At 48.2% G+C, this 13,594-nt stretch overlaps 1 protein-coding gene across 1 annotated transcript in view; it reads left to right on the top strand.

Annotated features, from left to right (window-relative positions):
* Positions 1 to 1,883: 1,883 nt before the first annotated feature.
* The window catches only part of TIGAR (TP53 induced glycolysis regulatory phosphatase), a 35,739-nt gene continuing 24,028 nt past the window's right edge, over positions 1,884 to 13,594 (top strand). The window contains exon 1 of the mRNA XM_044277944.1: positions 1,884 to 2,001. Within this exon, the coding sequence (XP_044133879.1) occupies positions 1,970 to 2,001 (32 nt within the window). The 5' untranslated portion in view covers positions 1,884 to 1,969. The remainder of the gene's footprint in view (positions 2,002 to 13,594) is intronic.

A 13,594-nucleotide genomic window follows, 5' to 3' on the forward strand; every position in this document is an offset into this window, starting at 1 on the left:
GTGGCTTAAACCCCTGCGGAAATAAAAGATGGGACATCGCTATCAGCTGCTGCAGTGTTAAGAAGATCCGGAACTGAGCCCCGTCCACCCTTCCCTTTTTTCTGTCGTGTTGCTTATTAGGGGGCAAAAGTCACCCAGCTAATGCTGGGTGGACTTGGTGGTCATTGGTTTTATTGGTCTAATACTTGATCTTGGTTCATGGTTTATTAAAGATTCACTGGTTCATTAAATTTCTGTAACCCCATAATAAAGCCTAATTTTTCCAATAAAGTGGTTGGTGTCTTATTTACTAGTTAAAGTTATGGTTGGGTCATTATGTGTCCTATGTCCTCCATGGTTATGGGCCACCTCTGGCGGGAAGTTTGAGGTATTTATAGAAGTCAATCACCGCGCAGAGCCTGTCAGCGTGTGAAGATTTCAAACAAGACGATCACCCCCCGCCTTCCCTCCCGTTTTTTTGTTGCGGTCTTGTTGAATATGGGGGGGGGTTAGTCGCTCTTCAGGGTGGACAGAGGATTGCTCAGTAATGGACTTTTATTAATATATTTGGAATTTTAAGGGTTAATGATTTATGAATTTTGGTCATATTTATTGGTTACCCCCCACATTTAATAAAGCCATTTTTATCCACAATCGGTAGTATGTCTTTATTTATAATATTTATTAATGTTAAGTTGTTGAATATGAAATCATGGGGCCATCTCTTCTCCAGGTAAGTGACACATCCACCCAGCCGTCCAAAATGTGATTCATCAGGCCAGGCCGCCTTCTACCATTGCTCCATGGTCCAGTTCTAATGCTCATATGAATGTTGTAGGTGCCTTTGCTGGTGAAGGGAGGTCAGCATGGACTCCACAGCCTCATATGCAGTAAACTGTGATGCCCTGTGTGTTCTGACGCCTTTCCACCACAGCCAGCAGCTTCTTTAGCAATTTGTGCTACAGTAGTTCTTCACTCCCCATGTGCATCAATGAACATTGGGCGGCTACGATCCTGTTGCTGGATCACCAATTGTCCTTCCTTGGACATTTGGTAGGTAATAACCACTGTATAGAGGGAACACCCCATGTTTTGGAGATGCCCTGACCAGTTATCAATCCATCATCATTTGCCCCTTGTCAGTTCGGGAAAGGTGGCACCCCTAGTAGGTACACATGTTAGACATCGTAAACCCCGCCCACATGCACTCGCCAATTGCTGTGCAATTTTGAAGGCAATACCCACGCAAATGTATTTTTGGTCCGCATCTGATCCGCATTTTTTGAGGGTCACTCCAATGGGGCCGAAGAGGAGAAGAGCACACTGCGAGCTGTCCGCAGCCATATGTTTGTTCTGCGGCCCCGCAAAAAAATAGAACATGTCCTATTCTTGTCCGTATTACAGACAAAGATAAGACAGGTCTATAGAGGGCAGGACGTTACATAAAATGCGCAACACACACTGCCGGTATCCATGTTTTGGGGATCCGCAATTTCTGCTACAAGTTGAGTCCCTACCAGGTCAGCTACCATTATCAGGAGTGTGTTATTCACTTGACCTGTCAGTGGTTTTAATGTAATGGCTGGTGTATATAAAGTGTATATTCTGGTGGTTTACAGCAGGTTATTATAAAAAGACAAATAATATATAACTGTATGTGAACAAGCTCCAGTCAGAGAGGTAATAGCTGAGGACCTCCTCATCGTCCTCACATGCCGGTCACTTCTCTTACCTCACACGAGACATTTCTCCACAGCGCACAATTTACACTCTCCAGCCCCCCCACAGAAGGAAGCGCGCCGACGCCAATCAAAGTCCACGTTGTGTGCACCAGCCAATCAGGAACCGTGTTAGGTATCTGCTGCAGGGAGCTCGTTGTGAGCGGCGCAGTGATTGGCTGTGCTCTGGAAACCAGGGACACATTGTATCAGAGCTGTAGTCGCCCTGCAATGCAGAGCTGTATGTATGAGGCTGGTACCGACCTCTAGCCATGGCCAGATTTGCATTGACCATCGTCAGGCAGTAAGTGTCCTTTATTTAACTCTTTGCTTGCCCAGAGGACTGCTGTTCCCATCTGCAGGGGAGCTGCATTTGGAAAGGTCGCAGACCGGAGAGTGTGGGGCTGCACAGCAGGGTCAGGGCTATTATGGTAATGTAGGTATACTCTGAGCCTGGGGGGAGGGGTGTAATCAGCTTTAGGGCCCATGGCTTCGTTTTTAATAACAGACCTGATCTAGGAATTCCTTTTTTTAAAGGGGTTGTCCAGAATTGGAAAAACGTGGCTGCTTTCTTAAAAAAAACAGCACCACTCCTGTCCACAGGTTGCGTGTGGTATTGCAGCTGAGCTGGAATACCAGACACTAATCATAGACAGGTGTAGTTGAAAGCAGCAATTTATTTTTCTAATCCTGGACAAGTTCTTTAAAGAGGACCTTTCATTGGTTTGTAGTAAGGGAAATAAATATTTGTACCTGCGGGGTTCTTTAAAATAGCGCTCCTGCAGCTCAGATGCGGAACAGAACAACGGTCGTGTGCATGAGGCCAAAGACTGCGTCTCCTCCCCATTGCTCCGATGCTTAGTATTAGCATACTGAGCGTGAAATTTGCGGGGGGCCATAACGGGGCGCAGGAGCGCTATTTTTAAAAAACAGGCAGGGTGGCAGCACAGCAGCGGTACCCCGCAGGTACAGATATTTATCTCACTTACTACAAGTTCATGAAAGGTCCTCTTTAAATGTATTCTGTCATGAGATTTTAGCTCTATAAGCTAAACATATGGCCATGTCCGTACTAATAACACGAATCCTAAACTGGCCTTATTAAACCTGCTTGTGGCTCTATTAGCCCAAAAAACTGGTTTTTATAACCTGTCAATCGCCTACCTAAGGTGCCCAAGGGGATGTCCGTTAATACAGGGTGCCCGGCCGTCTGGTGCCCAGCGCCTCCTTCCCAGTCTTAATCGCCCCCTCCCTGTCTACAGTGCCGCCTTCCTCACCTCAGCGACGCTTCCGCCAGGTCTGGCGCACTATGCTCAACCCACCCGACATCCATATTTTAGCTTCTGTTCTTTTATTACAGAAGCATGCCCTATTTTGTCTGTGTTCACGGATCTATCATGCCCATTATAGTCTTCGAGTCCGTGTCACGTCCGTGTTTTATAATTTTTTTTTGTTTTTTGGGGGGGGTCCATTGTAACCAGAATAGGACATACGGACATGGAATACACACAGTAATTTCCGTTTTTTTTCAAGCCCCATTGAAGTGAATGGTTCCGCATATGGACCTGTAAAAAAAAAAAACAGAACGGAAAAAAATATGTTCATGTGCATGAGCCTTCAGTCTGATGTTAGTGGTGCCCACTTTTTGTTGTCCTGTCTTGATATATTTGCAGTATTTTTGTGTCCTTGCTTATCGCATCCCCGACTAGCGCTGTACTAGTATGGCGCTGGCCAGATCTTTAAAGATGTCAGGAGTGCCACTCATACAGCAGACACCCGATAATGCTTGTCATGGACATTTAACACTCCAGATGCAGTGATCGATCCTGACCACGGCATGTGAAATAACGGAAGCGTGCACTTCCAGTAATGCGGCGATCGGAGGAGCCGGAGCTTCTGTGCAGCAGCCCCTGTCATAGAGAATGACAGGAGGCTGCTGCATAGTGTTTCCTATGGAACCCTTGTCTGTAGCAGGACTCCACAGGAAACCACATTTCTTATAGACTCCAATGCTAAAGCCTCTTTCACACGGGCGTTGCCGTATTGCGGGCCGCATTTGCGGATCCACAATACACGGGTGCCGTTCCGCGGGCATTCCGCATCACAGATGGGGACCCATTCACTTCAATGGGTCCACAAATCCGGAGATGCGGAACGGAACCCTACGGAAGCAGTACGGAGTGCTTCCGTGGGGTTTCGTCCCGTACTTCCGTTCCGCAAAAAGATAGAACATGTCCTATCTTTTTGCGGAACGGCTGAATCGCGGATCTATTCAAGTGAATGGGTCTGCGATCCGCTGCGGCTGCCCCACGGACGATGTTCCTGCATTGCGGCCCTCATTTTGCTTATTAGAAATCCACTTTCTAACAAGTCGATTGGCGCTTATTTAAAGGGGTTCGGCATTTTGTTTAAACTGACGATCTATCCTCTGGATAGATCATCAGCATCTGATCGGCGGCGGTCCGACACCCGGGAACCCCACCGATCAGCTGTTTGAGAAGGCAGCGGCGCTCCAGCAGCACCGCAGCCTTCTCGTTGTTTACCGCAGGCCCAGTCACGTCACGACTAGTATCGCTGGCCTGGGCACGGCTAAGCTCCGTTCCCTTGAATGGAGCTTAGCCCCACCCAGGCCAGTTGATACTAGTCGTGATGTCGCTCGGCCTGCAGTAAACAGTGAGAAGGCCGTGGCGCTGCTGGAGCACCGCTGCCTTTTCAAACAGCTTATCGGCGGGGGTCCCAGGTGTCGGACCCCCGCCGATCAGATGCTGATGATCTATCCAGAGAATAGATCGTGAGTTTAAACAAAGTGCAGAACCCCTTTAACCACTTCAACCCCGCTAGCTGAAACCCCCTTAATGACCAGGCCACTTTTTACACTTCTGCCCTACACTACTTTCACCGTTTATCGCTCGGTCATGCAACTTACCACCCAAATGAATTTACCTCCTTTTCTTCTCACTAATAGAGCTTTCATTTGGTGGTACCGTATTTTTCGCCCCATAAGACGCACTTTTCCCCCCAAAAAAATCGGGGGGAAATGCCCCTGCGTCTTATGGGGCGAATGCTGACAATTTAACATCGCTGGATGCAATGTAGCGTGAGCGGGGGCCGAGGGAGGGACTGGGAGGAGGAGCTGGGGGCCGGGAATAGCGGCGGGGCGGTGCAATCAATGTACTATAGCCCCGCCGCTCCGGTATACTAATATTAAATGTCTTATTCGATTAAAATCTATTAGATATGCCCCCTCACTCCTAAATTGCTAATCGGACCTTAAATCCTATTCCTAGGTGCTGTAATGCAGGGCGGGCGGCAGCGTAACTCCTTGATGTCACGTGCCTGCGCCGCCTACTTTATGAATGAAGCAGGCGGCGCAGGCAAGTGACGTCAGCGAGTGACGCGCCGGCCGCCCAGCCTGCATTACAGAAGCTAGGAATAGGATGTAAGGTACGATTAGCAATTTAGGAGTGAGGGGGCATATCTAATACATTTTAATCGAATAAGACATTTAATATTAGTATACTGGGGGCGGCAGAGGCGGGGGCGGCGGCGGGTGGGCGAGCTGATCCGTGGATGGTACAGTTAAGGGGGGGGGGGGGTCTGTGGATGCCACTGTTATGGGCTGGGGGGCTGTGGATGCCACTGTTATGGGGTGGGGGGTCTGTGGATGGCACATATATAACAGTGCCATCCACAGATCCCCCCTGTAACAGTGCCATCCACAGATTCCCCCCCCCCCTGTAACAGTGCCATCCACAGATTCCCCCCCCTGTAACAGTGCCATCCACAGATCCCCCCCCTGTAACAGTGTGTCAGTCATCCACAGATCCCCCCCCCCCTGTAACAGTGTCCGTCATCCACAGATCCCCCCCATAAGTGTCCGTCATCCACAGATCCCCCCCATAAGTGTCCGTCATCCACAGATCCCCCCCATAAGTGTCCGTCATCCACAGATCCCCCCATAACAGTGTCCGTCATCCACAGATCCCCCCATAACAGTGTCCGTCATCCACAGATCCCCCCATAACAGTGTCCGTCATCCACAGATCCCCCCCATAACAGTGTCCGTCATGCACAGATCCCCCCCATAACAGTGTCCGTCATGCACAGATCCCCCCCCATAACAGTGTCCGTCATGCACAGATCCCCCCCATAACAGTGTCCGTCATGCACAGATCCCCCCCATAACAGTGTCCGTCATGCACAGATCCCCCCCATAACAGTGTCCGTCATGCACAGATCCCCCCCATAACAGTGTCCGTCATGCACAGATCCCCCCCATAACAGTGTCCGTCATGCACAGATCCCCCCCATAACAGTGTCCGTCATGCACAGATCCCCCCCATAAGTGTCCGTCATGCACAGATCCCCCCCATAACAGTGTCCGTCATGCACAGATCCCCCCCATAACAGTGTCCGTCATGCACAGATCCCCCCCATAACAGTGTCCGTCATGCACAGATCCCCCCCATAACAGTGTCCGTCATGCACAGATCCCCCCCATAACAGTGTCCGTCATGCACAGATCCCCCCCATAACAGTGTCCGTCATGCACAGATCCCCCCCATAACAGTGTCCGTCATGCACAGATCCCCCCCATAACAGTGTCCGTCATGCACAGATCCCCCCCATAACAGTGTCCGTCATGCACAGATCCCCCCCATAACAGTGTCCGTCATGCACAGATCCCCCCCATAACAGTGTCCGTCATGCACAGATCCCCCCCATAACAGTGTCCGTCATGCACAGATCCCCCCCATAACAGTGTCCGTCATGCACAGATCCCCCCCATAACAGTGTCCGTCATGCACAGATCCCCCCCATAACAGTGTCCGTCATGCACAGATCCCCCCCATAACAGTGTCCGTCATGCACAGATCCCCCCCATAACAGTGTCCGTCATGCACAGATCCCCCCCATAACAGTGTCCGTCATGCACAGATCCCCCCCATAACAGTGTCCGTCATGCACAGATCCCCCCCATAACAGTGTCCGTCATGCACAGATCCCCCCCATAACAGTGTCCGTCATGCACAGATCCCCCCCATAACAGTGTCCGTCATGCACAGATCCCCCCCATAACAGTGTCCGTCATGCACAGATCCCCCCCATAACAGTGTCCGTCATGCACAGATCCCCCCCATAACAGTGTCCGTCATGCACAGATCCCCCCATAACAGTGTCCGTCATGCACAGATCCCCCCCATAACAGTGTCCGTCATGCACAGATCCCCCCCCATAACAGTGTCCGTCATGCACAGATCCCCCCCCATAACAGTGTCCGTCATGCACAGATCCCCCCCCATAACAGTGTCCGTCATGCACAGATCCCCCCCATAACAGTGTCCGTCATGCACAGATCCCCCCCATAACAGTGTCCGTCATGCACAGATCCCCCCCATAACAGTGTCCGTCATGCACAGATCCCCCCCATAACAGTGTCCGTCATGCACAGATCCCCCCCATAACAGTGTCCGTCATGCACAGATCCCCCCCATAACAGTGTCCGTCATGCACAGATCCCCCCCATAACAGTGTCTGTCATCCACAGATCCCCCCATAACGGTGTTCTTCACAGATCCCCAGTAATAGTGCCACCCACAGACCACCATTAGTTCCAAACCCACCAAAAGCACACCTTTTGGTTAAAAATAATTTTTTTCTTATGTTCCTCCCCAAAAACCTAGGTGCGTCTTATGGGCCGGTGCGTCTTATAGGGGGAAAAATACGGTTTCATTGCTGCTGACATTTTTACTTTTTTTGTTATTAATCAAAATGTAACGATTTTTTTGCAAAAAAAATTTCATTTTTCACTTTCAGCTGTAAAATTTTGCAAAAAAAAAATGACATCCATATATAAATTTTTCGCTAAATAAATGGTTTGGGTAAAAGTTATAGCGTTTACAAACTATGGTACAAAAATGTGAATTTCCGCTTTTTGAAGCAGCTCTGACTTTCTGAGCACCTGTCATGTTTCCTGAGGTTCTACAATGCCCAAACATTAGAAAAACCCCACAAATGACCCAATTTCGGAAAGTAGACACCCTAAGGTATTCGCTGATGGGCATAGTGAGTTCATAGAACTTTTTATTTTTTGTCACAAGTTAGCGGAAAATGATGATTTTTTTTTTTTTCTTACAAAGTCTCATATTCCACTAACTTGCGACAAAAAATAAAAAATTCTAGGAACTCGCCATGCCCCTCACGGAATACCTTGGGGTGTCTTCTTTCCAAAATGGGGTCACTTGTGGCGTAGTTATACTGCCCTGGCAATTTAGGGGCCCATATGTGTGAGAAGTAGTTTGCAATCAAAATCTGTAAAAAAAAATGACCGGTGAAATCCGAAAGGTGCACTTTGGAATGTGGGTCCCTTTGCCCACCTAGGCTGCAAAAAGGCTGCTGGGTGAGAGAAATATCTTGGCAAAAGACAACTTTTCCCATTTTTTTATACAAAGTTGGCATTTGACGAAGATATTTATCTCACCCAGCATGGGTATATGTAAAATGACACCCCAAAACACATTCCCCAGCTTCTCCTGAGTACGGCGATACCACATGTGTGACACTTTTTTGCAGCCTAGATGCGCAAAGGTGCCCAAATTCCTTTTAGGAGGGCATTTTTAGACATTTGGATCCCAGACTTCTTCTCACACTTTAGGGCCCCTAAAAAGCCAGGGCAGTATAAATACCCCACATGTGACCCCACTTTGGAAAGAAGACACCCCAAGGTATTCAATGAGGGGCCTGGCAAGTTCATAGAAATTTATTTTTTTGGCATAAGTTAGCGGAAATTGATTTTATTTTTATTTTTTTTCTCACAAAGTCTCACTTTCCGCTAACTTAGGACAAAAGTTTAAATCTTTCATGGACTCAATATGCCCCTCAGCGAATACCTTGGGGTGTCTTCTTTCCAAAATGGGGTCAGTTGTGGGGTGTTTGTACTGCCCTGGCATTTGAGGGTCTCCGCAATCATTACATGTATGGCCAGCATTAGGAGTTTCTGCTATTCTCCTTATATTGAGCATACAGGTAATGAGATTTTTTTTTCCGTTCAGCCTCTGGGAAAATGAACGGCACAGATTTCTCCATTCACATCAATCGATGTGGATGAATAAATCATTGCCGGGATTTTTTTTTTTATATATACAAAGTGTTTGCCAAAGCATAGGAACGCCACCTCCTCATCAGCTCGTATGCCTTGGCAAACGTATCTTTTACTGCAGAGTAGAAATCTCATCTTGCAGCGCCGCATACACAGACTTGCGTGTAATCTGACAGCAGCGCAATGTTTCTGTCAGAATGCACATCAGTGCTGCAGCTAGTCGATCGGTTGGTCCACCTGGAAGGTAAAAAAAAAAAAAAAAAACAGGCCGCAACGCAATAATTTTATTAACTTTGGAAAAGAACATATAAACTTTAACTTTTTGAACTAAACATTAACCTTTTTGCTTACTGGTGTGTTTTTTTTTTTTTTTTTTTTTACCTTTTATAGAACAAACCTCTCCTTCCCCATGGGTCAATGTGCAAAGCGCAAATCGCCCAAAGATGTGGCGAAGTGCGTTATGCACTTTGTCCCAGGTAAAAGGAGACGTTTGCAGCAGCTGTGAGTGAATGGGCCCTAATAGCCCTGTGTGCCTGTCCTGGTGAGATGTGATCCCTATGCTAGGTGTACCTGTGTGTGGTACTTCTGGAAACACTCTCCAAAGCATAGGGCAGGGTGGTCAGGACAGTCAGGACAGAAATAGCGGGTGTCACGCCTTATTCCACTCCTGCTACAGACACGACATCTTTTTCGGGGTGACGGTTGGGTTGAGGTACCAGGAACGACATTGGGGAAATGTCGCTCGTGTAGACGGCTAACTACACTGGTGGATGGGGCCACGGAACCTCCTGGGTACAGGAGGTTCTCGATGATCTCTTCCAGAAATTTGAGGAAGGATGCAGTTCTCCCAGCCTTACTGTAGAGAACAAAACTATTATACAGAGCCAATTGAATTAAATATACAGACACCTTCTTATACCAGCGTCTGGTTCTGCAGGAACCTAAATACGGAGACAACATCTGGTCATTGAAGTCCACCCCTCCCATGTGAAGGTTATAGTCGTGGACTGAGAGGGGCTTTTCAATGACACGGGTTGCTCGCTCAATTTGTATTGTCGTGTCTGCGTGAATGGAGGAGAGCATGTAAACGTCACGCTTGTCTCTCCATTTCACCGCAAGCAGTTCTTCGTTACACAATGCGGCCCTCTGCCCCCTTGCAAGACGGGTGGTAACGAGCCGTTGGGGGAAGCCCGCGCGACTAGTTCACGCGGTGCCACAGGCGCCAATCTGTTCTAGAAACAAATGCCTAACGAGGGCCACACTTGTGTAGAAATTGTCCACATAAAGATGGTACCCCTTGCCGAATAAGGGTGACACCAAGTCCCAGACTGTCTTCCCACTGCTCCCCAGGTAGTCAGGGCAAGCGACCGGCTCCAGGGTCTGATCTTTTCCCTCATAGATCCGAAATTTATGGGTATAGCCTGTGGCCCTTTCACAGAGCTTATACAATTTGACCCCATACCGGGCGCGCTTGCTTGGGATGTATTGTTTGAAGCCAAGGCGCCCGGTAAAATGTATTAGGGACTCGTCTACGCAGATGTTTTGCTCTGGGGTATACAAATCTGCAAATTTCAGGTTGAAATGGTCTATGAGGGGCTGAATTTTGTGGAGCCGGTCAAAAGCAGGGTGGCCTCTGGGACGGGAGGCGGTGTTGTCGCTAAAGTGCAGGAAACGCAGGATGGCCTCAAAACGTGCCCTGGACATAGCAGCAGAGAACATGGGCATGTGATGAATTGGGTTCGTGGACCAATATGACCGCAATTCATGCTTTTTAGTTAGACCCATGTTGAGGAGAAGGCCCAGAAAAGTTTTAAATTCGGAAACTTGGACTGGTTTCCACCGAAAAGGCTGGGCATAAAAGCTTCCCGGGTTGGCGGTTATAAATTGTGTGGCATACCTGTTTGTTTCGGCCACGACTACGTCTAAGAGCTCCGCAGTCAAGAACAGCTCAAAAAATCCCAGGGCCGAACCGATCTGAGCTGTCTCAACCCGAACTCCAGACTGGGCAGTGAAAGGGGGAACTACAGGTGCGGCTAAAGTTGGGGACTGCCAATCAGGGTTTGCCAGCACCTCTGGGATTCTAGGGGCTCTACGGGCCCGTCTTTGCGGTGGCTGCGACGGGGTCACTACTGCTCGTGCGACCGTACCAGCTTCAACTGCCCTTCTGGTGCTCGCCACTTCACCAGGTTGTACGGCAGTGCTGGTACTAGGTCCAGGGAGGGCTGCGCTGCTGGTGTATGCCTCACCACTTAATCCGACAGCGCCAGCCCCACTCTGCTGCTCTTGAAGCGGATCCTGCGCACCCTGTGGTCTAGCGACACGGGGCCGGGTACGCCTCGTGCTATCAGGGACCTCAGCCTCCTTGTCCGAACTTTGGGTCAGAGAACCACTGCTTTCTACAGGTTCGTATTCTGACCCGCTAGATTCATCAGATGAGGGTTCCCATTCCTCATCCGACTGGGTCAGAAGCCTGTAGGCCTCTTCAGAAGAATACCCCCTGTTTGACATTTGGGCAACTAAATTTAGGGGTATTCCCTGAGACTACCCAAGAAAAAAAGCAAGCCTGTCTTACAAAGGGGAGGCTAGCGAAGTACCAGAGGCCGCTGCAGTTGATAAAAAATATCAAAACTGATTTTTTTTATCGCCTCAGCGCGTGTAAAGTGAATGTGCAGTGATCAAAAAATATATTTTTTTTTGTCACTGCGGTGGGGCGGGTGTGGGCGAACGCACATGTGGGCGACCGATCAGGCCTGATCGGGCAAACACTGCGTTTTGGGTGGAGGGCGAACTAAAGTGACACTAATACAATTATAGATCTGACAGTGATCAGTTTTGATCACTTCCAGATACTATAAAAGTACAAATGCTGATTAGCGATACGCTAATCAGCGAATCAGTGACTGCGGTGCGGTGGGCTGGGCGCTAACCGATCCCTAAACTACCTAACCAAGGGGCCTAAACTATCCCTAAAACCTAACGGTCAATACCAGTGAAAAAAAAAAGTGACAGTTTGCATTGATCACTTTTTTCCTTTCACTAGTGATTGATAGGGGCGATCAAAGGGTTAATTGGGGTGCAGGGGGGTGATCTGGGGCTAATGTGTACTGTTGGTGCTACTCACTGTGAAGCGTGCTCCTCTGCTGGATCCAACCGACGAAAAGGACCAGCAGAGGAGCAGGGCAGCCATATAACAGATCATATTTACTAATATGATCTGTTATCTCGCACTTGATTGTTTTTTTTTAAAAATCATCAGCTTGCCAGCCGCGATCATTGGCTGGCAAGCTGATGACGCGACCCCCCTTGACGAAATGCCGGCCCGAACTGCGCATGCGCGGGCCGGCAAATCTCGTCATCTCGCGTCTCGCGAGATAAAGCGTATATGCGTGACTCTGCGCAGCGCTGCCGCCTCCAGACCGCACATCTGCGTTAGGCGGTCCGGAGGCATTTAAATAAGCGCCAATCGACTTGTTATAAAGTGGATTGTTGCCCATTCAGCCAATCTAAAAGCACACAAAGGCTCATTCTGATATAAAAATAACCTCTCACCTTGAAAATACAATGCAGTCTACAGACAGCATGTTACAGAGCAGAAGGAGTGTGTGTATATAATATATATATATATATATATATATATATATACACACGAACTCACAGGTCCTTCTAAAAAAATTAGCATATTGTGATAAAGTTCATTATTTTCTGTAATGTACTGATAAACATTAGACTTTCATATATTTTAGATTCATTACACACAACTGAAGTAGTTCAAGCCTTTTATTGTTTTAATATTGATGATTTTGGCATACAGCTCATGAAAACCCAAAATTCCTATCTCAAAAAATTAGCATATTTCATCCGACCAATAAAAGAAAAGTGTTTTTAATACAACAAAAAGTCAACCTTCAAATAATTATGTTCAGTTATGCACTCAATACTTGGTCGGGAATCCTTTTGCAGAAATGACTGCTTCAATGCGGCGTGGCATGGAGGCAATCAGCCTGTGGCACTGCTGAGGTGTTATGGAGGCCCAGGATGCTTCGATAGCGGCCTTAAGCTCATCCAGAGTGTTGGGTCTTGCGTCTCTCAACTTTCTCTTCCCAATATCCCACAGATTCTCTATGGGGTTCAGGTCAGGAGCAGGGGCGTAGCTAGAACTGACTGGGCCCCTCCCAAACTTAATGGACGCACTCATACACACACTCGCCACATACATGGATGCACTCATACACGTACTCACCATATACATGGATGCACTCATACACGCATTCACCACATACATGGATGCACTCATACACGTACTCACCATATACATGGACGCACTCATACAGGCACTCACCATATACATGGACGCACTCATACACGCATTCACCACATACATGGACGCACTCATACAGGCACTCACCACATACATGGACGCACTCATAAAGGCACTCGCAACATACATGGACTCACTCATACAGGCACTCACCACATACATGGATGCACTCATACACTCACCACATACATGGACGCACTCATACACGCATTCACCACATACATGGACGCACTCATACACTCACCATATACATGGACGCACTCATACAGGCACTCACCACATACATGGACGCACTCATAAAGGCACTCACCACATACATGGACGCACTCATACAGGCACTCACAACATACATGGACTCACTCATACAGGCACTCACCACATACATGGATGCACTTATACACTCACCACATACATGGATGCACTCATACACTCACCACATACATGGACGCTCTAATACAGGCACTCACTACATACATGGAC

This window comes from Bufo gargarizans, chromosome 2 (assembly GCF_014858855.1).
Source record: "Bufo gargarizans isolate SCDJY-AF-19 chromosome 2, ASM1485885v1, whole genome shotgun sequence".
Classification (NCBI taxonomy): domain Eukaryota; kingdom Metazoa; phylum Chordata; class Amphibia; order Anura; family Bufonidae; genus Bufo; species Bufo gargarizans.